The sequence below is a fragment of the Thamnophis sirtalis genome, unplaced genomic scaffold (genome assembly GCF_051295495.1).
Source record: "Thamnophis sirtalis isolate CommonGarterSnake01/CBP01778 unplaced genomic scaffold, rThaSir2_p1.2 scaffold_2, whole genome shotgun sequence".
NCBI lineage: Eukaryota > Metazoa > Chordata > Lepidosauria > Squamata > Natricidae > Thamnophis > Thamnophis sirtalis.
Window position 1 is genome coordinate 120,501,708 of NW_028261382.1, and position 25,318 is coordinate 120,527,025.

At 37.8% G+C, this 25,318-nt stretch overlaps 1 protein-coding gene across 2 annotated transcripts in view; it reads left to right on the forward strand.

Annotated features, from left to right (window-relative positions):
- Positions 1-25,318, forward strand: part of RSPO2 (R-spondin 2) — a 137,681-nt gene that overhangs the window by 75,241 nt on the left and 37,122 nt on the right. The window contains exons 3-4 of one of the 2 annotated variants that reach the window (XM_014061823.2): positions 12,142-12,285; positions 15,403-15,591. In XM_014061823.2, the coding sequence (XP_013917298.1) occupies positions 12,142-12,285; positions 15,403-15,591 (333 nt within the window). The remainder of the gene's footprint in view (positions 1-12,141; positions 12,286-15,402; positions 15,592-25,318) is intronic. The other variant, XM_087703850.1, reaches the window with a different exon arrangement.

Consider the following 25,318-nt stretch of genomic DNA (forward strand, 5'->3'; position numbering starts at 1 on the left):
AATGTGAATTATTTTTTGAGAACAGAAATGAGAAATCTATTTACCTTCCTGTTCCTTCAGACATCAATTTAGAAATACCTTTTCTAAAACTCAAGAGAGTCGAAAGCATGTTAGATCCATCACATATTTGCAGATTTGAAACTGAAATGATTTGCTAATACTACATTTTTAAATCATTTTATTAAACTGTATCTAATTCAAATACAAAGAAAATGTCCATAGGATTTCAGCCAAAACCCCCCACAAGTGTTTGGCATTTCTCTAACTATATATACATATATATTTAAATATCTTGTAACTATTAATATTTGAAGGTTTGCTGGATTGTGTCAGTAAAATATCCATGAAATCTCTCTGACTTTAATCTCTCTGGATTCAATTTAGACTTAATATAGGAATTTAAGACAATTTTATATTTGTGAAAATGCAGGGAGGTACCTACAATACATGCCAAAGGAAGCTTAGGGAATACTTAATATCTAGCATTTTTATTCATCCTCTACTAATTGCAGAATGTTTTATTTTTAAAAAATAAAACAATCTTCTTCTTAAAGTTGTTTTAGTCTTTGTCTCTTCATTGCTAAAATTCTTACTTGCATTCCCCCCCCCCCCACTTCCCCCCTTATATTGTGTTTTTGTTTGCTTTTTAATCAGTTTCTTTCTTCCTTCAAACTTCTGTTGTGGCTTGGAACCTATCAAGGAAGGGAAAAAACTCAACAAAGCTTATCCCAATTCTGCTTTAATTAAAATTATAAAACCATCTTGCATTTCTTCTGATGGTATAACTTTAGCCATGGTAACATAGAACAATATTTCTAATATTTATATTTATGAGAATTTGAGTCTAATTAAAGGATTTTCCTTGGGTCTTGATTCAGATGTTTGATACTTGTGGTTGAATCGGTGAGGTGGAGTGGAAAACTTTCCACTGTTTAATTTCTCTACTTTTTGTACATTCATTAGTAATAATGTGAAAAATTGCAAATTTGAAAATATAATATTAGGTAGACTAGGCATTTTTAAAATTAGCCCTTTTTCAGTTTTCACTCTTAACGACTATATGAATGAAATCATTAATTTCTAAGCAAGATAAGGGAACGAACATGTCAAATATTTAAATTTTGAAATTGTTTGTTATAAATGATTAGGGCCTTTTTGGTTTGTTTCATGATTATAGAAGACTGGATGTTTATCAGTGTATTTACTTGAAGAATATAGCTTGAGGGGATTGAATATTTTCCAATGTTAATTCAAAATTTTCCAATTCAGGTTAGCCAGTATAAAGTAGCCTAATTTACATATGATTTAAAACATTCTGGAAAGCTCACATGTGAATGTAAATATAGTAACGCTGTAAGGTGGAAATGGGCTTCTTAGCAAGTATTGTATTCCTTTAAAAAAAGAAAGGACAATGCTATAACCTGAAGTACCTATAAAATATTACTATGATTTTAATTGAATTGAATACTATTGACAAGAATGAAACACCAAAGCAGTTTCCTTGTAAAGCTTCATTAAGAGGCTCCAAATGAATGCATATGGTTGCCTGATTCAACACTCTGCATACTATACAGAAGTTATTTAGAGATTTGTTCTGTACTTTTTAAAAAGAGGGATAATAACATATGATATAGCCGATTCTAGATTATGTAAGGTTTATAGTCATTCCTAAATTTCTATGTGTATCTTTATGAAGCTAGGAAATTTCTTTCTAAGCATATTAACTTCATTAGATATAGCGAAGTTAATATGCTTAGATAGATTCTACCTATCTATCTATCTATCTATCTATCTATCTATCTATCTATCTATCTATCTATCTATCTATCTATCTATCTATCTATCTATCTATCTATCTATCATCTATCTATCTATCTATCTATCTATCTATCTATCTATCTATCTATCTATCTATCTATCTATCATCCATCCATCAATCCCCTATCACCTATCTATCTATTGTCTATCATATCCTCTATCAATTTTTTACACATATATAATTGTGTACACGTAACTGCATAGTATTTATAGAGGCATCTGGGAAGGAATCCCAAGACTGACACTTATATTTCACATTCACAGAAGGTTTAGCTAACAAATCACTATCAAATCAAGCAAAATTCCTAGAGAGTTATATGGGCATATCCATTTAGTTCTGCATATGCTGAAATAGTTTGCTATTCTGACTTTCCAGTCTACTCTATAATCTTGATTTCCCAAATACTGTCCATCGTAGAGTACTAACCAGTTTAACTTTCTAACTGAGATCAACTAGGCAAGATGTTGTCTAGTTGATCTTAAGGATCAAAACTGGTACTTGGCTCAACTGCAACTTGGTTCAGCTGGAACTTCTTTTGTTGTTTGCTTTATTTCTTCCAACTGGAACAATTTATTGATAATTCATGCCAGAAGCTGAAAAATTAAACACTTCTTCCTCACCTCATTTAATGCCAAAACTGGTTAAATACCCCTGCAGGTGCTATTAGATAATAACAGTATTAGGTCATTCATTCTTTCTCACCTGGATCAACCTCACAAGAGATTTTTTCCTATAAAATAATGGATGTGCCAGGGCTATATACAACATCTTTAGATTAGAAAGTATTCTTTTCTTGAATAAATAATAAGGTCATGGCAATTGCTCAAAGCACATGTCTTGTTTGAATGTAAATCTCCTTTGTTTACATTCGGCAATAATCAGGTTCTCTGATCTTGTACAATTGCTCATATCTTCTCTAAAGGTGTAGAACGCAAGTGTCTAAACCAATCAATGACTCTTAGATATAGGTATGCTTACAGACATTCCTTGAATGTACATGCAATTTTTTAAAAATTCTATTTATTACTGGCAACAGCAACGTTAAGAATTGGCTATTTCCTTCTGGAATGAGCTAAATTAAGAAGCATTTGTTCTGGGTTATATTATTACTGACAGATGAAGCCAGCCGGAATATCTGGAGAATTTTTTTTACATCACTTCCATTGTCCATGCATTCTACATGGAATCCTATGAATACAATAAAGCATTTTCCATTGCATTAAAATTGTAGCTTATGAAAGCCTTTCCCAGGTATGAGCTTTTGTTTTTAAATACAAATTTAAAATCATAAACTGTAACAAAACTGAGAAATGTCACATTACAGAGCAATATGACCATACATTAATTTCAAGAAAATTAAAATCTAGGAGTTTAAGTTTGCTAACCCCTGGATAAATTGGGCAGATTGTCGAATCCTAGTGACAAATGTGTAGTTGTATGAATATCTTGGTTGGACCGTTACCCACAAATGTGGTGTCATAATGTCAAATGTTTGAATTATTTTGAATGAAATTCCTTAAACTCTGAAACAAGACTTATGAAAGTTATCCATTTCTGCAAATGTGTTTTGTAATCCTATCTCACTTTTGTTGCCAACAAAAGTGTGGATAGTCAAGGCGATGGTTTTCCTAGTTGTAATGTATGGCTGTGAAGTTGGACCATAAGAAAGGCTAAGCATGAAAGAATTGAGGCCTTTGAACTATGGTGCTGGAGAAGACTCCTGCGAGTCCCTTGGACTGCAAGGCGATCAAACCGGTCAGTCCTAGAGGAGATCAACCCTGACTGCTCTTTAGAAGGCCAGATCATGAAGATGAAACTCAAATACTTTGGCCACCAAATGAGAAGGAAGGACTCACTGGGGAAGAGTCTAATGCTGGGAAAGATTGAGGGCAAAAGAAGAACGGGACGACAGAGAATGAGGTGGCTGGATGGAGTCACCGAAGCAGTCAGTGTGAGCTTAAATGGACTCCAGAGGATGGTAGAGGACAGGAAGACCTGGAGGAGTATTGTCCATGATGTGATGGGTCGGACACAACTTTGCAACTAACAACAACAACAACAACAAATCCTATCTCTGTCTATATGGAAATATGTCCCATTAAACTCAAACGGATTAGACCTTTGGTACCATTATAAATGATTGCACTAACAAATCATGGTCAAAGGTTTTTTTGGAATATATTTTTATTATTTTTTAAATTATTCATTTATATTGTTTGTGAATAGATGCTGGGTATCATTCAAATTAATCCAATTCACAATAACAATGTTAGTAAAATCTATCACATTTCTCAAATCTAAGTAATCCTTATTATATTTTATTTAAACATATACAGTATATTTAAAAAATGCCTAATTCCTCATCTTTATCTCTACCTTCATCTATATCTTTCTTGTTCTATCTAAACATTTCTCTATTATATGTGAACAAATTTAACTAAGTTTCATTTATTTTGATCCAATTCACGCTAACATTGTTAATAATCTCTCACATTTATCAAGTTTATATAATCCTCATATTATTTATACCTCCCAACTGCGTTGCAGCGGCCCTCCCTGCGCTCCTCGAGTCAATAGCCGAGCTAGCAATTGAGTTCCCTAGACTAATGGTTCTGGGGGACTTCAATTTGCCTTCGCTCGGTGAACACTCTGATGGAGCGCAGGAGTTCATGGCTTCCATGACAGCCATGGGCCTGACCCAGGTAATTCGAGGCCCTACCCACTTGGCAGGACATACACTCGACCTCGTATTCCTCTCGGAGCAGTGGAGTTATGATCTTGGTCTGAGGGGAAATGAGATCACTCCCCTGTCGTGGTCAGACCACTACCTACTGAGGCTAGACTTCCGGAGGCCAAACCCCCACCGTAGGGAGGAGGAACCGACCAGGTGGTTCCGCCCCAGGCGACTGATGGACCCTGTTAGGTTCCAGACGGAGCTTGGGGTCATTCCAGATGCTCTCGCCCACAGTTCGGCGGAGACTATTGCTGCCGCCTGGCACTCGGCGGCATCGGAGTCTCTAGACCGAATTGCGCCACTACGGCCCCTCCGGGTCAGCAGCTCGCGGAGACCCCCTTGGTTCACCGAGGAGCTCCGCGAGATAAAGCGCCGGAGGAGACGCCTAGAGCACCGGTGGAGATCCGATAGGTCCGTATCGAACCGAGCATTGTTGACAGCCTGCACCAAGGAGTATATTTGGGCATTGAGAACTGCCAAAAGATCTCACATTGCCTCCTTGGTAGCGTCCGCCGAGTCTCGCCCAGCCGCCCTGTTTAGGATAACCCGCTCCCTCCTAAATAGGAGGGAGACGGGGAACCCCATACAGGGAAAGGCTGAGGAATATAGTCAGTTCTTGGCGGACAAAATTGCTCGGTTTCGATCGGAACTGGACTCCACCCCTGCAGATCCAGCCGGGACACAGGGGAATAACTTGGTAGACCATCTCTGGGTTGAGTTTCAGGATGTTGCCTCTGGGGATGTGGACAAGGCTATGCGAGCTGTGAGTTCCTCCACCTGCATACTGGACCCGTGTCCCTCTTGGCTGACTGCCAACAGCAGAGAGGTGACACGAGGCTGGATCCAGGCGGTCGTCACCGCCTCTCTTCGGGAGGGACACCTCCCCACCGCACTTAAGGCGGCGGTGGTGAGGCCCCTCCTGAAGAAACCGTCCTTGGATCCAGCAGTTCTTAACAACTATCGTCCAGTCTCCAACCTCCCCTTTCTGGGGAAGGTTGTCGAGAAGGTGGTGGCCTTACAGCTTCAGCGTACCTTGGAGGAAGCTAACTATCTTGACCCCTTCCAGTCTGGCTTCAGGCCCGGTTACAGCACTGAAACCGCTTTGGTCGCATTGACCGATGATCTCTGGAGAGCCAGAGATGGAGGCTATGCGTCCATCCTGGTTCTCCTTGACCTCTCAGCGGCTTTCGATACCATCGACCATGGTATCCTTCTGCGACGACTGCGGGAGGTGGGGGTGGGCGGCACTGTTCTACAGTGGTTCTCCTCCTACCTCTCGGACAGGTCGCAGTCGGTGTTGGTGGGGAGGGAGAGATCGTCCCCGAGGCCCCTAACCTATGGGGTGCCGCAGGGCTCGGTTCTGTCCCCCCTACTATTTAACATATACATGAAACCGCTGGGCGAGATCATTCGGAGGCACGGGATTAAGTACCATCAATATGCGGACGATACGCAGTTGTATCTGTCCGCCCCGTGCCAACTCAATGAAGCGGTGGACGTGATGAACCGGGGCCTTGAGGCTGTTAAAGACTGGATGAGAGCTAACAAACTGGTACTCAACCCGGAAAAGACCGAATGGCTGTTGTGTTTCCCTCCCAAAAATTTGGTTAATGTTCCATCAATCAGGCTGGGGGGGCAAAATTTATCCCCCTCAGATAGGGTCCGCAACTTGGGAGTCCTCCTGGACCCACAGCTGAGTTTTGACCACCATTTGTCAGCTGTGACCAGGGGGGCATTTGCCCAGGTTCGCCTGGTGCGCCAGTTGCGGCCCTACCTGAACCGGGAGGCTCTCACAACAGTCACTCGAGCCCTTGTGATCTCTAGGCTGGAATACTGCAATGTGCTCTACATGGGGCTGCCCTTGAAGGGCATCCGGCGACTTCAGCTAGTCCAGAACGCGGCCGCGCGAGTGATCATGGGCGCACCACGGTTCGCCCATATAACACCAATCCTCCGTGAGCTGCGCTGGCTACCTGTTGATCGTCGGGTGCACTTCAAGGTCTTACTCACCACCTATAAAGCGCTCCATGGTAGTGGATCTGACTATTTGAGAGACCGCCTCCTGCCAATTACCTCCCTGCGTCCCATCAGATCGCACAGAGTAGGCCTCCTCCGAATTCCATCCGCCAGTCAGTGCCGACTGGCGACTACGCGGAGGAGAGCCTTCTCAGTTGCAGCTCCGACATTATGGAACAACCTCCCCGTGGAGATCTGTACCCTCACCACAGTCCAGGCCTTCCGCACAGCCCTCAAGAACTGGCTATCCCGTCAGGCCTGGGGATAGGATTATTCTCACCCCACCCGAATGTTGAGTGAATGTTGTGTTTTTATGACCAATTCCTTTTAATCACGTTTCTTTTCTTTTTAAGTCTTGTCTTGCACTCCCTTCCCTTTATTGTTGTAAGCCGCCCTGAGTCCCCTCAGGGAAAAGGGCGGCATATAAATTTGCAATAAAACCTAAAAACCTAAACATCTCCTCTTTAGTATTTTAATTCTTATCCATTTTGTTCACTGTAAACCAATTCACAATAAGTGTGAATGGATTTAATGATATCATTAATGTTGATCCAATTCACATTAACATTATTGATTATCTCTATCACATTAATCAGATTTATATAGTCCTGTTACATTGTTTTAATATACATTGGGGGAAAAATACCTAACATCTGTAAACCTCTAATCTATTTCTTTTGATTCATTCTATAAACAATTTATGTTTTAATATTTTCCCTATCTAATTTTATTTCTGCCTCTTGAAATCATGGTCAAGTTTTTATGCAATAACCTCATATCAATAAATCATGTTTTTTCACAAACCAAATAATTACGTCAATGCCTGTATGCTCTTTTTTCAGTCTTCTTCCCATAACTGTCTGAAATCTTCACTGGTAATATTGGTTTCTAGAAAAATTGGAAAACCTCATTTTAATCCCAATTTTCTAGCCATGATGCAAAATCAATTTCTATAAGATTCATCTACACATTTATTTTTTTGCATATAGGTAACTTATCAGTGTCCATATTGATATTAAAATTAATAGGGAATTCAAATTCAAATTTAATAAATTCAAATTCAAATCAAATTCAAGAAAAAGGAAAGAAAATATATCAAAGAAAAGCTGAAACTGTAAGAAGGAAAGAAAAAGTAAAAGAAAAATCATCAAAACCTTCCGTTCGTTTTTTTCTATTTTATCCGTACAAAATCGGCATAAGAGGCTTCCAACGGCAACAAATATAGATTTGGTTTTTTCTCTGATCAAACAAGTCTGTTGGTCATCTTGGCAAGTTCTATCATTTTCACCAAACATTTATCCATTGTATTTATTGCCAAATTTTCCCATCTTTGTCCATACAATAATCTCACTGTAGTATTCATAAACAAAAACAAATTTCCACGGTTTGTCCATAGGTTCCAAGAGCAAGTCTTTGGCTTCAATTACATATTAATCTTTAAAATCCTCTGAATCATTGTATGTTTTTGCATGCAAAGTTGTTTAGCTCCACAAATAATGATAGAATGACCCTTGTTGTTTACATTTCTAATATCAGTTTGAAGTGCCTTTATACATTCTAGACCAGTGATGATTAACCTTTTCGGCACTGAGTGCCAAAACTGGATTGCAAGAATCCGGAAGCTGCTCTTCTGGGTTCCATCACGCACATACGCACTGGCCAGCTGCTCTATTCTGGGTTCCAGCACATGCATGGGAGCTGGCCAGCTGGTTCAAAGACCAGTTGGCCGGCACATTCATGAAGAAAGCAGCTAGCTGGTGCACATGCGCAGCAGACCAACTGGCTGGCATGCATGCCAGTGCTGGAGTGCTCCCGGTTTGTCCCAAATTGGGCGAAAAGGTAGTGATGGTGGCAGGAGGTTCCACCCACCCAGACAGTTTTGTGCACCAGTGCAGAAGTGTAGAGCACACAAGCGTTCATGAGCAAACCAGTAGTAAAAAAAAAAAAAAAGGAAACCCACCACTGGTGCATAGGTTCGCCATTATGATTCTAGACAATTTCTATATATTAATGGTAGAACATTTGATTAAAGTTTTCTTTCTTTTTAAACAAACTCCTTCTTTTCTGTTTTCTTCTTCTATCTTAGTATGGGATATGTATGAGTATGCTTGTAATTGAGTGAATGCTCCCACTTTTATCGCAATTATTGTTGTATTTTTCCTGTTTTAACTTTTACGTGGGGACTGCCTGTGTGAGTGAATGATTATGTCTGACTCGGAGGGCCTGCTGGGGAATGCGGGGGTCACCGGGGTGGCTGGGGGGACTATTGCCACGGGAGTGGGTCGGAGCATTACGGTCGTAGCAGGGAGGGGCAGATATGGTGAGGACTTTAGGGCTGGCCATTACTTAAAGTTTTCTTTAAGATGATAACTGCAAATTTAAATCCTTTCAACTATGTGTTTTCCCTTTGTTCAATCTCTATGTTGTAACCACAGTTTTTAGCCCACTTTATCAAACATTCTTTCACTTGTTCTTCTGTTTCATATTTCAGTAAACATTTATATATTTTAGTAATCACATGTTCATCATTTTATACAGAATTCTATTTCAAACTAAGTCTTACCCCGTTCAATACCCTAAACTCTTTTGTTTACTTTAATTCTTTCTGGTAACTGTAAATAAGAAAACCATTGGTAACAATATCCTTCTGCCACCAATTGTTCTCTTGATTTTATTTTGTATTCCCCTTGGCAAAATTCTAGTATAATGTAATATTTTAGCTATTTGTGTTTGCGTATTATTTCTTGTCTATAAATTGTCCCTTGTGCTGAGGGCCATAAATCTACATTGTTGCTTGGGTATAAATTCTTGCAAACTATTTTCAACCTATCAGATAAAATGTAATCCTCAGTAAAGTTTCTTTAAATATTCATTTGTTTTCTCCAGAGAAATATCTTGTCCTTTAGACAAATTGGAATCATATTGCAGAAATACTTTTCTGCATAGCCACATTATCCGTTAAAACACCATCTCCTCTTCTAGTTTCAATAACATTTGCTTTTTGCATTTGATATGCTTGCCACTTCTTTGGCTTGTGTACAAACTCAATTTTCTTTTTTGTTACAAAATACATTTTTATTTCCATTTGTCTTATTGTTAACATACATAGCCATCATTGTATAAGCTTAATTTGCTGAGAAATATTTACGGTAAGGGATGCGGTGGCTCAGTGGCTAAAACGCTGATCTTGTTGATCAGAATGTTTGGCAGTTCGGCGGGTCAAATTCCTAGCACCGCATAATGGTGTGAGCTCCCGTTACTTGTCCCAGCTTCTGCCAACCTAGCAGTTCGAAAGCATGTAGAAATGCAAGTGGAAAAATAGGAACCACCTTTAGTGGGAAGGTAATAGTGATCTGTGCGCCTTTGGCATTTAGTTATGCCGGCCACATGACCATGAACACATCTTCAGACAGCGCTGTCTCTTTTGCTTCTCATTCAAGAATCTTCTTCAGCACTGACTGGATGGTGGGGAATGGAAGGATTTCAGACAGTTGATCAATTGCATTCTTTTAGTGAGTGGTTAAGGCCACCTGAAGGTTTTTCTATGTCATCTGGGTCACCTGAGTGGTGCAGATGGATATTGACCCTTCTTGGAACTGTTTAAAGGACTGTGTTGTAGACTCAAGACAGATAATATCGTATCCCTCCCCTTCTATTGAGAGAGGGCTGCTCAATTTTTATAAAGAGGATTTCTTTGACCCCCCTCTGTCAAACCAGTGGTCCTCTCTGTCCAACAAACAAAAAGAAGTACTCTTTTCTCTTATACAATATATTTTAATCTGAATTTCTTTAATCATGGATCTTCAGTCTTGCTGCAAAACCTGATCTCTTGTCTTCTTCTTGTCTTCTTATTTTTTGCAAATCCTGTATTTATTCTACAAATTTTATCAGTGTTTGCCTTTGTAGTCTTTTCATCCCATTCAACAAATTTAAACATCAAAAATAAGTTTACATCAAGAAAACTAAGGCTAAAGTACATAATTTGTACAATGGGCATTATAGACCACACTTTCTGATGTACACTGTTTCTACAAAATTTTGGCAAAATGCTTCATTTTAAAAGTAAAGTTAAAAAGGGATATAGCATCACAGAGCAATAAATCCCTCTCAAATTACAAAAGTTACAGAAAACAGGTTAGGAAACAACAAGTTATATTCACCTATAATTTAAAAACAAGTTGCCTGATCCATATTGTGACCACTGCATGCAGGGAAGAGTTAACTCTTCCTTCCAACCCTTTGTTTATAAATGTCTACATATATTCTGCATATGGATGATTTTAAAAAAATCTATTGATGTTAATGGGTTTTAAAAAACCAACCATGCATCCATGCGGGGTGTGCATGAAATGTTTATAAAAGGCTATCTATGAGAAAGGGAATAAAGATATTTGTTCCACACATGTGATCTGAAATGTGGGAACCATCTGTGCATTTATTCTAGGGTAAAATAAATCTGGAAGAGCGGCCACACATATTTAAAAGTCATGTAACCACTTATGAGTTGGGCAAACTTCAGTGTTATTCAAGTCATTTGGGAATGGGAAATCTGGCTGAAGTATCCAGTCCATCAGTCTTCTCCAATCTGATGTTCTAGCTCAGAGTTTCTCAAACTTGGCAACTTTAAGATGTGTGGACTTCAACTCCCAAATTTCCCCAGCCAGCAGCTTCCAGAATTCGCTAGCACACTCGTTAGGGAATTCTGAGAGTTCAAGGCGATTCAACTCTTAAAGTTGCCAACTTTGATTAAACACTGTTCTAGATGTTTGGGGATTCTTAAATCCCAGAATTCCCTTTGGTCTTGCTGGCTAGAGATCCTGAGAATTGTCCAATGATTATAATTTGAGGGACTACAACTAAGTATTCGCATCTTGCTCCTTTCTGCATTACATTATAAGCTACCAAACTCAAATGCATATATTTTGGAAACAGACACATACAATTTACATTTGTCCACACTGCTGAATAATAATATACTGAGTTTGTTTTTGATTCACCTTGTGGTGTGAACTCCGTCACGAGCATTTTTTGAACCATTGTTTACAAATTACGGTGACTACATATTTGCAATTTACCTTTATTAGGCGTGCCCCTGGTACATTAGCAGTATTTATTTTAATTTATTTATTTAGTTTGTCAAACATGTACAAGATAACAGGTATAAGTACAAACATGGACATGAACACAGGAAATGGGTATGAATAAATGGGGACAGTAGGATAGGGACAGTAAGCACGCTGGTACGCTTATGCACGCCCTCTTACAGACCTCTTACGAATGGGTGAGGTCCATGGTAGACAGTTTAAGATCAAAGCTGTGAGGATTTGATGATGTAACAATGGAGTAGGTAGAGCATTCCAGGCATTGACCACTGTGTTTCTGAAGACATATTTTCTGCAACCAAATTTCGAGTGGTTTACCATTGGTTTGTATCTATTGTTTATCCATATATTATTGTGGTTGAAGCCGAAGTAGTCATTGCCAGGTAAGTAATCATTGACAGGTTTCTCCTTTCTGCATTAAATTGTTTTAGAAGCTACCAAACTCAAATGCATGTATTTTTCCTCCTTAGGATGCAGAATAGAGAACTGTGATTCTTGTTTTAGTCGAGATTTTTGCACCAAATGCAAACCTGGCTTTTATCTCTACCGAGGCCGTTGCTTTGAAGAATGCCCCGATGGTTTTGTACATTTAGATGAAGCCATGGAATGTGTGGGTGAGTACTTAGACATGATTTCTGCTACATTATCCTTCTTGAATTACATTGTGCCAAAAAAAAAACTAGACACAAAGATACTTAATTCCAACAGCATTTCTCATCTTTTCTCATCTTCTCGCCTTTCCTCTTGCCTTCTCCTACTGGTATCTTATGATTTATCAATTGTTGTTTGCAACATGATTAATGATTGTAATGATGATTTATGATCTATGACCTGTTACTTGCTGTTTATATTTACACTGTGAGCTTATGCACCAGAGACAAATTCATTGTGTGTCCTGTCCTGTCCTGTCCTGTCCTGTCGAACCTTGCATCCCGACATATATAACCTATTTTTGGTGATTAAATTATAGAGACACTTTATATGTAGCCTGATTCGATTTACAAGGCGTTCTTGTTTAGTGACCATAACTGATTTTTGTGAAATGGCTTTAAGTGCCCCAGACACTAAGTGAACTATATGACAGACAAAGAGAAAGAAAGAGAGATACTACGAAGATTGCTGATGCTACTGTCTCATTCAGATGAAGTTCTGTGCCTGGCTTTTTTTTTTCTTTTTCTTTTTTTATCACCTCGGAGAAATTGCTTAAACAAGCAATTGCTTTTCCCAAGTTCCTTTTCTCAGAGGGTGTTGCTCTCTTAAAACTGCTAATTGCTAGTTAATAAACTTAGTTGATTAGAACCCTTTTGCATTTCAGCTGCTGCCTGAAACTGACCAGATCTTAGTCAGTTTTACACTGAAGGCTTCTTTTTGTTGTAAATGCAGGCATGGGTTGTGAAGTTACTTTTTCATACCTGTTACAATTGTGAATGGTTGCTGTCTAAGGATGTCACTAAACAAGGACTATCTGAATATTCAAAATGTTAGTGCTTGCTTTGACCACAGCTGATATTATCCATTTTCTGTATATAAGAATAGCCTTCTCTATCACCAGCAGGACATCTCCACTTACATAATGGAATGGAACGGAACGGAACAGAACAGAACAGAATAGAATTCTTTATTGGCCATGATTGCAATAGCAGATTTTTTTTTATTTTTTTATTTTTAGCAATAGCAGATTTTTATATACCGCTTCATAGGGCTTTCAGCCCTCTCTAAGCGGTTTACAGAGTCAGCATATTGCCCCCAACAACAATCCGGGTCCTCATTTTACCCACCTCGGAAGGATGGAAGGCTGAGTCAACCTTGAGCCGGTGAGATTTGAACCGCTGAACTGCTGATCTAGCAGTCAGCTGAAGTGGCCTGCAGTACTGCACTCTACCCACTACGCCACCTCGGCTCCTGGGCACACAAGGAATTTGTCTTTGTGCATAAGCTTTCTTCTAGTTTCCTTTCCTCTGCAAATGTAATCACATATAATCCTAGAGTAGTTTTATACCATGTTGTGTGTTTGCTACACAGACAATGACATCTGCCATTGATAGAATGGTAGTTCATCTTCAAGGAGTGGTGGCAAGGATATCAGAATTACATATTTTTTCTTTTGCATTCTTTGAATATTGGCAAACATGTTGTTACGTGTGAACGTCTGTGTATTTAAGCAAAATATTTATCTTTCATAGTCCAAAATCTAACTGGATGTTGTTGACATAGGTTTACAAGTTATCCATTACATCACTGCATTACAATGTCGGCTGTTGCTTGGTGCATAAGCTAAATGGATGTGGCTAATGTGCTATAATAAAGTTAAAGCACTGCAATTCATCTGACTGTTAATAAATCTAGAATAATGGGTCCCAGGGAAATATCTGTTTCTGAAACCTGATGGCATTTCTCCAAATAAATCATAAGGATGCTCTGAAGACTCCTGGTCACTTCTGTGTTTGGTTACTGTGCAATTTAAGAAATATTTAGCTCCTTCAAGTCAGTTTTGACTCCTGGCAACGATTCCCTGCAGTTTTCTTGGCGGTATTTTTCAGAAATGGCTTTCCATTCCCACCTTCTAAAGGCCAAGAAGTGACTGGCCAAGATCACGCAGCTGGTTTTGTCACTAAGATGAAGCTAGGATTTATCATCTCCTGGTTTATAACCTGGAGCTTTTTACTTTTTACTACTACAACAAATTGGCTCACAATTTAAGATACCATGGGTTACTATAAAATAAACCTATTTGTTATTATTAAGATATTATTTGTGGTAATAGTAAACTATATTAAATCTTTATTAGGAAGTCATCTAGAAGTGGCTATAAAAGTATTTTTTATATGTTAATACATTCCATATGAATGTTCACTATACTAACTGAATTCTGTCTAGATTTTATTGGTGATAATGGTTATTAAGTGCCTTTCTTGGCTGCACGTTTTTGAGAAAATTGAAAAATTACATAACAAGCTTTAGTACCTAAAATTAGTTAGCAAGCATGGCTGAAATTTAATGTTTGCCTGAAGTATATGGAGATCTTTAATGTTCAGTTTTAGTTTTCATTTTTAAGATTTGAAATAGAAGAATTGTGGCACATGAATTAGCTTTGCATCAACTATATCCTTCTTTGAATGTCCATAAATTGTGTCTAAATTTCCCCAAGGTTTTTAAGTAAAGACTTGGAAATCAATTAATCAGAATAGCTGGATCAAATTAATTTTAGAATTTTTCTGCCCTACTTTGAGTTGGTGCTTTAAAATATTTCCATGAAGTATGACTGACGATACGATGAATGATTTCAGTTAATCTGAATAATTTGGATTATATTTTGGCTCTATTTCCTGTTTTCTTTTAAGCATTAACAAATAAGAGATTTAGAAGATAGCTGTGCAATCAATTTTAAGCCTATCCAGATATTAATAAATACTACATACTACACATGCTTTCAAATTCTCTTAGATTCTTCATTAGCTAGGGCAGATATGTCAAACCCTCAGGGTCACATGATATATCATGACTCCCCCCCTTTGCTAAAACCGCCGTAGGCGTAGCCAGTGCATAACACAACTGCCCCGCGGACTGCAAGTTTCACAGTCCTGAGCTAGGGAGTAAACCTAATGAAAAGTTTGCATGTTTTGATTTTTCTTCCCCTAGGTTCCTATATTCTAGAAGATGCAAATGTTAGAAAATAAGAACACTAACTAGATGTGTGTGTGTGTGCGTGCGTATGTGTTTGTTTTTTCCAGAAGGTTGTCAAGTGGGCCCCTGGAGCGAGTGGGCCGTTTGCAGCACAAATAACAAGACCTGTGGATTTAAGTGGGGTTTGGAAACGAGAACGAGGCAAATTGTAAAAAAGCCGGCAAAAGACACAATACCATGTCCCACCATTGCAGAGTCCAGAAGATGCAAAATGGCCTTGAGACACTGCCCAGGAGGTAAGGACACTAAATGTTCAAATGAACACGATAAGAACTTGTTTCTGAGTATAGCTGACCTTGCTTAACTATGTGTGTGTTTTCCTTTATTTATTTATTAAATCAAGTACTGAGGCTCCTTTTCTCTTAATGCACATATGCTGAAAACGCAGATTGTATCTGAAGAGGTACAACAAAGGAATGAAATGTTGAAACACTCTACATAGAATCTTGTTCTGTAGTAATGAAGGACAAGTTTTTGTTAATAGAGGTAGTCCTTGACATATAACAGTTCATTTAGTGAGACCTTTCAAAGTTACAACAATACTGGAAAAAGTGACTTATGACCGTTTTTCACACTTATGACCATTGCAGCATCCCATGGTCACGTGATCACAACAGAGATACTTGGCAACTGGCTCATATTTATGACGGTTGCAGTGTCCCAGGGTCATGTGATCAACCTTCTGATAATGGGGAAGCTAGATTCACTTAACAATCGGTTCCTAACTTAACAACTGTAACAATTCACTTAACAACCTGGGACAAGAAAGGTCTTAAATTGGGGAAAAACTCACTTAACAAATGTTTCATTTAGCAACATAAATTTTGGGTTCAGTTGTGGTTGTAACTCGAGGACTACCTGTAAACTGCAAGGCTTATTATAGCCCAAATCTATGTCTGTGTGATCAGAAGTACCATGAATTCAGTGACACTTGCTTCCAAGTAGTTGTGCACAGCAACTTTTCCCAAGATGGCGCCCACCAGATGGATGTCATTATACTTCTTCATAGCTTTGTTGATTTGGAAATGGATGATCCACAGGCCAACCCATCTGGCGAAACAGGAAAACTTACATAGTGTATTGCAGATCTAATTGGACAGCTTTTTAATGCAATATGATTTAATAGTCAGATGACATACTTTGTATCCCATTTGTGGTCAGGGATAGATTGCTCCTATATTTTGCTGCCTTCTATAATTAATTATGATTTGACTGGATTTTTTTAAAAAAAAACTTTATAAAATTAACCACCTCTTTTGCTCTTTGCTCATTCTTGTTAATTACAGAGGAAATATTCAGGGATAGAGAATTAAGAGGGAGAAGTATTTGTTAAAGATGAGGTTTATAAAAAAACTTCCTAATGTTCTTAATTTTATACACTCAGCAACATATAGTATAAGTATTAGTTTATGTAACCAAAGGCACTAATAAAGTGGGATGGATTAAACCAAAACCAGGAAATAACTAGGGATGGGGTCAACTGGGTGTGCGTTGTGACATATGCTTTCTATTTCGTTTTGTTTTGTTTATATTTCATTGGTACACTTTATGTGGTCTGCTTTAACACACTAGGACTCATTTATTTAGCTCCATGCAGGAGGAATGATTTTTCTTTGATCCTGTAACTGAGTAATCAGACATACTTGAATGTGGATTAAAATAGTTTATAGTATTCCTTTTGTTTTTATGCATGGTATTGGAAATGCCTTTTTTTTTTCATTTTATTATTCTCGGGAGCATCTTGTAGAATCACACTGGGAACCTGATATAGTCAACTATTAAATTTACTGATGGTTTTATAGATTTGTTTTCAGTAAAGACCTCTTTTCAGTTTAGTGCTAAGCAAACTTAAAAAAAAAATTCCTGGTATCTTCTTCTTTCTTCCCTATTTTTCAACTGGTTTGTCTTTCCTCTGACATGCAAACTAACGAGGGTGGTGTGTGAGCTCCATTGCCAACAACAGTGGAGAAAATAAAAATAGAAGGGAAGAGATCCTAAAAAGAAAGTGTGGAAGAGAGAATATTGTCCGGATTTGACTTAGTGGCTGTTCTATGACACAAAGTTCAAAACTTTTAACTGAGATTCACAGAGGTCATTTTGAAATATTTCAGGTCTTCTGGTATGCACCTAGCAGCCACGTTTAGCTTGATATGTTTTTTTTTGTATGCAGATAAAACACAAATAGGTCTCTCAGTCTGGATTTCTCTTAGTTGTAGATTTGCTTGATATGTTCTTTAGATATCATTTTTTTAAAACAAGGGAACACAGTTGATATGAATATTCATACTGATTTTGGATCTATTTCTCCTGTTGCTTGGATTTTTCAATGAAATTTTGCTTCATAAAACTTTTCACCTGTGGTATTCTGAAGTAATAATTTCTAGCCTTGTGTATTTGTCACCTTAAAATGAATTACTTGGATTAGTAATGTTTATTAATGAACCACACAACCCCACTGGTTAAAATAGCTACTGAAGCTATAAGGACAAGCTGATTAACAAGGAAGTCAAATGATGAAGTATTTCCCTTGTCCAACGTACAATTTGAGTTTTCAGTGCTAACAAAATATAATGTTTTCCTTGTTCTCTATTGAATCTGTATTATTCTGCAATATATTTTTATAATGTTACTTAACAACATATGACAGCTCTTTTTCCTTCTTTTGGTGGAACAAATGTTCATGAATATTTCAGCATAAAATCAAATCAATTATATTTATTTATTTATTGGAATTTGTCAAACAGAAATGAGAACAAGAAGAAGAGAATAAAATTTCAATGACAGAGAGCATAGGTATGCTAGTGCAGTTATGCACGCACCCTCTACTGACCACTTAAGTATGAAGTAAGGTCTACGGAAGTCAATTTGTGACTGAAACTGTGAAAATGTGTAGCTGAAATAACTTAATCAGGTAGGGCATTCCAGACTTTGACAATTCTTATTACAGAAATCTTATTTTTAAGATTTCAGTCAAGTCAAGTTTAGAACGAGTTACACTGAGTTTAAAGCAGTTGTTCATGCACATATCATTGCAATTAAAACAGAAAAAGTCATTTACAGGTAAAATATTACTACGTATAATTTTGCATGCAATACCTAGGTCTCACCGCAAGCAACGTAGTTCTAAACTACCAAACCGAGAATTTCGAGCCTAGTAGCATAGGGAATTTTATTGTGTACAGAAGAGCGCAAGACTTTTCTTGTGAAGTACTTCTGAACCCGCTCGATTGTACTGATGTCAGATATATGGTGGGGATTCTAAATAGTTGAACAATACTCTAAAATTGGTCTGTCGTAAGTTTTATAAGCTCTAATTAGAAATACAATGTTTCAAGAAAAAAAGCTTTGCAAAATTAAGGTTGCAACTGTTCATGCTTTTTTAGCAACCGTGTTACAGTGAGCTTTGGAGCATAAATCGTCAGAGATAAGTACACCTAGGTCCTTAACAAAGTGAGGGTTTTCTGCTAGATCAATGCCACCTAGCTTATATTTGACATTCTGATTACGTTTACCAATACTATGTAAGATAGAGCATTTATTAATTGAAATTTGAAGTTGCCAAATAGATGATCATTCAGACACAGTCGAGATCACTTTGCAAAACAACAGAATTATCTGTAGAATTGAATAATTTTACATCGTCGGCAAAAAGAATGCAATTGATTTTAAGCCAATCACATAAATCGTTGACATAGAGCATTGGGTCTCAACCTTCCTAATGCCACGACCCTTTAATACCATGTTATGGTGACCCCCAACCATAAAATTATTTTATGTTTTCCATATTTTTTTCAAAAATATGTGTTTTCCGATGATCTTAGGTGACCCCTGTGAAAGGGTTGTTTGACCCCCAAGGGGGTCCCGACCCACAGGTTGAGAACCGCTGATATAGAGCAAAAGAAAAGCATTTTTGTGGTCCTTTTTCTACACAGGACAATATTCCTGATCAGTGCTAGAAGACCCCTGAATGAGTTAGTTTGGATTACATAATTAAACTTTTCTGAAGTTGGTTGTTTTTGGATGTATTCAACTTTCAATTTCTAGAGGACACTAAGTTGAAGGAAAACGTGTTATTTTTTCAACTGCTTTTTCAGTTGATTGAATTTTAAACATCTCCAGTCTTACATATTTTGGAATGGTGCCTCAAAAAATAGAGGAAAGCATGATAATTTGGTGATTTGTAATTAATATAATTAAATACTTCTTGAGGGACAGGCCATAATTCAAGTATTTTCTGCACTCATCAAGTAGGGGTTAAAAGTGGTTAATAAAATGAAAAATAGATTTCCAATTGCTCCAAACTTTTCCACACTGATGATTTTTGGATATCACCCAGAATTGGATTTTCTTGGGAAGGAAAACACTTTAATGAGATTAATAGCTTAGCTGTATTAATACTTCAGCTTTTACTGTTTTGAAAAATTTCAGCTTTTTTTGATTTAGAGTTAGCACAAACCCGTTTGCTTTTCCAATAGATGATTCTTTATGGTTTGGATTGGCCTTCTCTGTTTTTCAAGTGTGAAATATCATATTTAACTTGCTAATAAAACAGTAGAAGGATAAGCATCTGTTTTGTGGTAGCCTCTGTAGCAGTGGCCAGTTTATGCAATACTTCTGCCATCCAACTGAATATCAATTAGTCTCTTGGTTAGAGAATATGATGGAATGGTGACAGGCAGCAAGGGGAAACTTGAATTGCTTAATTTCCATTTTGTATCTTGTTTTTTCACATTAAAACATGTGGTCCAACCTGGGAAAGGTGACGTTGTAGAACAATGATGGCTAACCGTTTCCCCATTGAGTGCTAAAAGTGGAGGGAGCATGGTGGGGGTCATGCATGGGTGTGACTACACTCATAATGCTATGTGTGTGCTCCCCTTGCACGCGTGCACACACAACCACCCAAATGCATGCACAAACGAAAGAACTCCGCCCTACCCCTGCTTTTGGCATGGGATGGACCTGTTTTTCACCCTCCCCATAGGTAAAGAACTGAGGAGAGAAAGCACTCATACTAAAGGTACTAAAAAGATGGGTAGGTGGCTGGTAGTATATGATCTTCAAATCACTGAATTAGAAGTATCAGAAGATTACAGAAGAGTTAATGTTTCCATTTCAAAAAAGGAAAAGAAAAAACCGTAGCCAACCCCCCCCCCCACACACACATACACAAAGGAATAAAACTGCAGACTGGTAAATATCTGACAGGGATGCAGTGGCTAAGACGCTGAGCCTGTTGATCAGAAAGGTTAGCAGTTCAGTGGTTTGAATCCCTAGTGCCGCGTAACGTAGTGAGTTCGCATTACTTGTCCCAGCTTCTGCCAACCTAGCAGTTCGAAAGCATGTAAAAATGCAAGTAGAAGAATAGGGAACACTTTGGTGGGAAGGTAACAGTATTCTGTGCTCCTTCTGCATTTAGTCAAGGTGGCGCAGTGGTTAAATGCAGCACTGCAGGCTACTGCTAGATCAGCAGGTCAGCGGTTCAAATCTCACCGGCTCAGGGTTGACTCAGCCTTCCATCCTTCCGAGGTGGGTAAAATGAGGACCCAGATTGTTGGGGGCAATATGCTGACTCTCTGTAAACCGCTTAGAGAGGCCTGAAAGGCCTATGAAGCGGTATATAAGTCTATTGCTATTGCTATTGCTATTGCTAGTCATACGGGCCAATGACCACAGAGACATCTTCAGACAATGCTTGCTCTTCGGCTTTGAAATGGAGATGAGCACCACCCCCTAGAGTCGGGAACGACTAGCACATATGTACGAGGGGAACCTTTAGCTTTACCTTTAAGAATCTGAGAAAACCTTGGAAAAAGAATTCTTGCAAACACATTGAAAGAAACAAGGTGATTGTTAGAATCCAGGATAAATTTATCATGGCAGACAAATCTTACTGAACTATCTCTTTTTAAAATATATTTAGTAGTCCAAAGGAACATTGTAGATGTGGTTTACTTAGATTTCAAGATGTTTGATAAAGTTTGACTATAGCCTCCTCATAAAATCAAACAGTTTTATCAAATCTGATGGTCATAGCTGATGGAACAACTGTATACAGCACTTGTTCTTAATAATTCTGTGTCCACATGGAAGGAAAAATCCTGCATCTTGGATCTAGCATTCTTCAACTTATTCAACAATGACTTAGATGGGGGTTTAGAATAGATGCTCAACAAGTTTGCAGATAACCCACAGCTGGGCAGAGGTGCTAGTACCTAAGAAGACTATTAGTAAGTTTGAATATTGGAATTTATTCAATAAAGTGCAGTTTAATTGGAGAAATGTAGGCATCTGTGTTTGGATAGGAAGAATCAAATGTGTGGAAACAAGATAGGTGTTACCTGGTTTTGCTCTAGTGTATGTGAGAATGATTTAGGAGTAATGGAAGGTTACAAATAACACATGAACATATTGGCTGCCACATTCCAGTAGACAGTTATTAGATCAAAAAGGAAACAAAGATGGATTAGAGTGATAGACCATAAATTTTCATCTCAAAATCATAGCTGATTTCATAAGAGCTTCATATAAATTTTTGACAAAGTAGAATTCTGGGGGGTTATACATCATCTTCTATCACTGTCCTCCGTATCCAGTTGGATAAGAAGGAGTTGAGTCACTGGGAGAACAGCTTCATCACCCAGCTGGGAGCTGACATCCTTGTAAAAGTGTGTCATAAGCACAGTAACGAAAGCATTTCAAAAATTTGAGCAAGAATATTATCTATGTCAAAGTGCAAGTCATCCATCAGGTAGTCAAGCCAATTTCACCAATCCCTTTTTCAAAGTTCTCTAGCCCTTTTTTCATACTCCTTCCCTGCATTCCTTCAGTGCATGAAGAGTAATGAGAGCTTTTCCCCCAAACTCTGTGCATGGGGCAGATTGACACAGAGAGCTCTAGGTTCCTCAAGCTGAACATGCCTAGAACCTGTCCTGGGACAAGACATTTTTGTGGGTTTTCTTTTTGCCTTTTCTTTTGTTTCAGAGGTCTTTTATTGTGTCTTTAGGATTACAAGCAAAATTTGTTCACAAGTTTGTACATCAACTTGGACTCTTTACAACAAAGAATAGCTAAGTATACTTAACTGTAAATACCAGGACCAGTTGCTGCATGCAGATGATTGATGTGTTGTAGGAACATGAATAACATGATTCATGATCACCAGGAACGTTCCATGCAGTTGCATGTTCTCTCATATGAAGAATCCATAAATTTAATAAGAAGCACTGACAACTCATCGAATGCATTAAAATTTCTTTGAATAGAACTCAACTCCCGGGGACCACAACTCAACTCCCGGGGACCTTGCAATCTTGTTGGCAGCAATAGGAAAATAGCAGTAGCAATAGCAATAGCAGTTAGACTTATATACCACTTCATAGGGCTTTCAGCCCTCTCTAAGTGGTTTACAGAGTCAGCATATTGCCCCCAACAATCCGGGTCCTCATTTTACCCAACTCGAAGGATGGAAGGCTGAGTCAACCCTGAGCCGGTGAGATTTGAACCGCAGAACTGCAGTCAACTGAAGTAGCCTGCAGTGCTGCACTCTAACCACTGCGCCACCTCGGCTCAATGTTTATTTTTATGGCATGCTTTTTCAACTTCCTAATCTAGCTTGGGGATTTCCTGGTGCATCCATCCATGTTCCAGATCATCCCTGTTGAAGTAGCCAGGGACAGGTAGCTGCTGCAACATGTTGATGTCTCAAATGCACTGTAAAAAAAAAAAGAGCTTGTCTATAACAATAGCAGTGGCTATCAAAGGAAGATTCTTAGTTTGTTACTGAGTAAATTTTTGACTCAATTTTAGAGAAATCTGCTTTAAAAAAATGGGAAAAGATTAATAGCCCCAATGACTGCTTTGGGTCTTGTCAATAACTTTGTCCCTGGACAACTAGGTTTTTAAAGTAATCATATTTGTGCTTTGCTCAGGCATCACCAATCTTCACAAAAGTGATCTCAATCCTAAGCATACAACGTTTTCAATTAGTAACATTGCAATTTCTAAACAAGATTATTTAATTTGTTCATATTTTTACCTGCCCATATTTTTTTTCAGAATAGATAACCTTCTCACTCTTTTTAATAATACTTATAGCATTCTTTTAGAAGTCTAAATAAACCTACTGTGAAAAATGCCAACTATCTCTGCCACATAGTAACTCGAAATGGCAATCATTTTTTATGAAAAGCAAAGCAATATAAGTTTTGTAGATGTAGTAATATAAATACTTCTCAGTCCTGAGAGTCACCAGCTGAATTTGAAATGAATGAGTTGCCTACTAAGAATGTGGCCATCTGGCAATTTGAGATTGGTCCTAAAAAGCACTATTGATATCTAGAGTCTTTAGTAAGTGAGACTGTGGTTTTAGAATTTAAATCTTGCACAGTCTTCATAAAAATTGTAGTTTGCTCTATGATAGGTTGTCCAGCCTGTGGGCCACATGAAGCCCTGGACTTTTAATAATGTGGCCTCACAAGATTATTATTTTTTAACATCATTATATGTCCTTATATACATTAGCTATACTGTGTATTTTATATGTGGACAAGAAACATTCCTCTTCACTCATGTGGCTTATGCAAGCCAAAAGGTTGGACATGGCTGGTCTATGAACTTTTTTGCAGGTAATATTGCTAGACTTCAGGTTAGGGGCTGAAGAATATGTGCCCCAAACCCTAATCGGTTCTGTAGTCATACAGAATATTGATAGGACAAAGTCCATTCATACTTCATCTTTGTTAGCTCGTATTCTAATAAAAATTCTGTTTTCTGTTTCTGTTTCTAATAATTGAAAAATAACTGAGAATCTTGTTAAATTCTAGAAAAGGATTATAATTTGTTTGTTTGCTTGTTTGCATTTATTAGCTACCCAGCTCCAGGATTCCCATATACTTTGACCAAAGGAAACAACCATTTCCTTTATGCCCTTAATCTCCTACATATTTAAAACCTCTCAGGTTTATACAGCTATAGTTATTTAAAATGCAGATTTGACATTTGGAATGATTGCTTCTGACATTAAGGATTCCTTTCTGTTTTTAATTTTGCTCTTAATGGGTTCAAATTTCTACACAAAACTGAAAGAGGATTGTTTTTACAAATAACACTGTGCACAAAAATCTGCTCACTACAATTTTGCAAAAATGTACATTGTTACAAGCATTTCCCCAAATGTAAACTTCATTGCATCTTATTTTCACTACATAATACATCTATGTATATCTTACCTAAACTATGTATCTTTATACTTTGTTTAAATTGCTTCATGAAACTGGAAGTAATGCAAATTTTAAAATCAACTGTTCGATTTTCACACATTATTCAAAGCATGAGATTTGAACATTTGAATTAAAATGTGAATTAGAAGATGTTCTCCCCATATCCAGAATGAAATTATTTCTCTTGATGTGGGTATAGGACTGCTCAGTGTCTTAATAGTACATTGCATCTTATTAGCATGGTTTCAATTTATTTGATGAAGTTGGATATCAAATCAAATCAAAATCTCCGTCTGGTATGCAAATGGTACTCTATAACTATATCCTGAGATAACATTTTCCTGCCAATGGAGGCAGATTTTGCTTAGGTTTTGTTGGGAAAGAAATGCTTGTGTACTCAAAATTTTTTAAAAAACCGCACCTCTTAGCTTGATCTTATCTGCTAGAACAGGAAAATGACAATGAGAGGAATATGGATTTAAGGCTTCATAATCCCTTCATTATCTCTCCTTGCTTGCAAACCTCTGTTAATTGGATTATCTGATTTAAGACCATGCAACTATACATCAAGTATCAATTGCTTCATGAATAAGTTCTCAGTTATTTATCTATGTTAATTAATAATTTCATGGCATATCATATAGAATGGAAAGGTTCTAAGGTATCTCGATAATGTGCATGACATCAAGCAAGTACTTGCAATTATTTCTTATTTTGCTGTTTACAGGCTGAAAGAATGTGG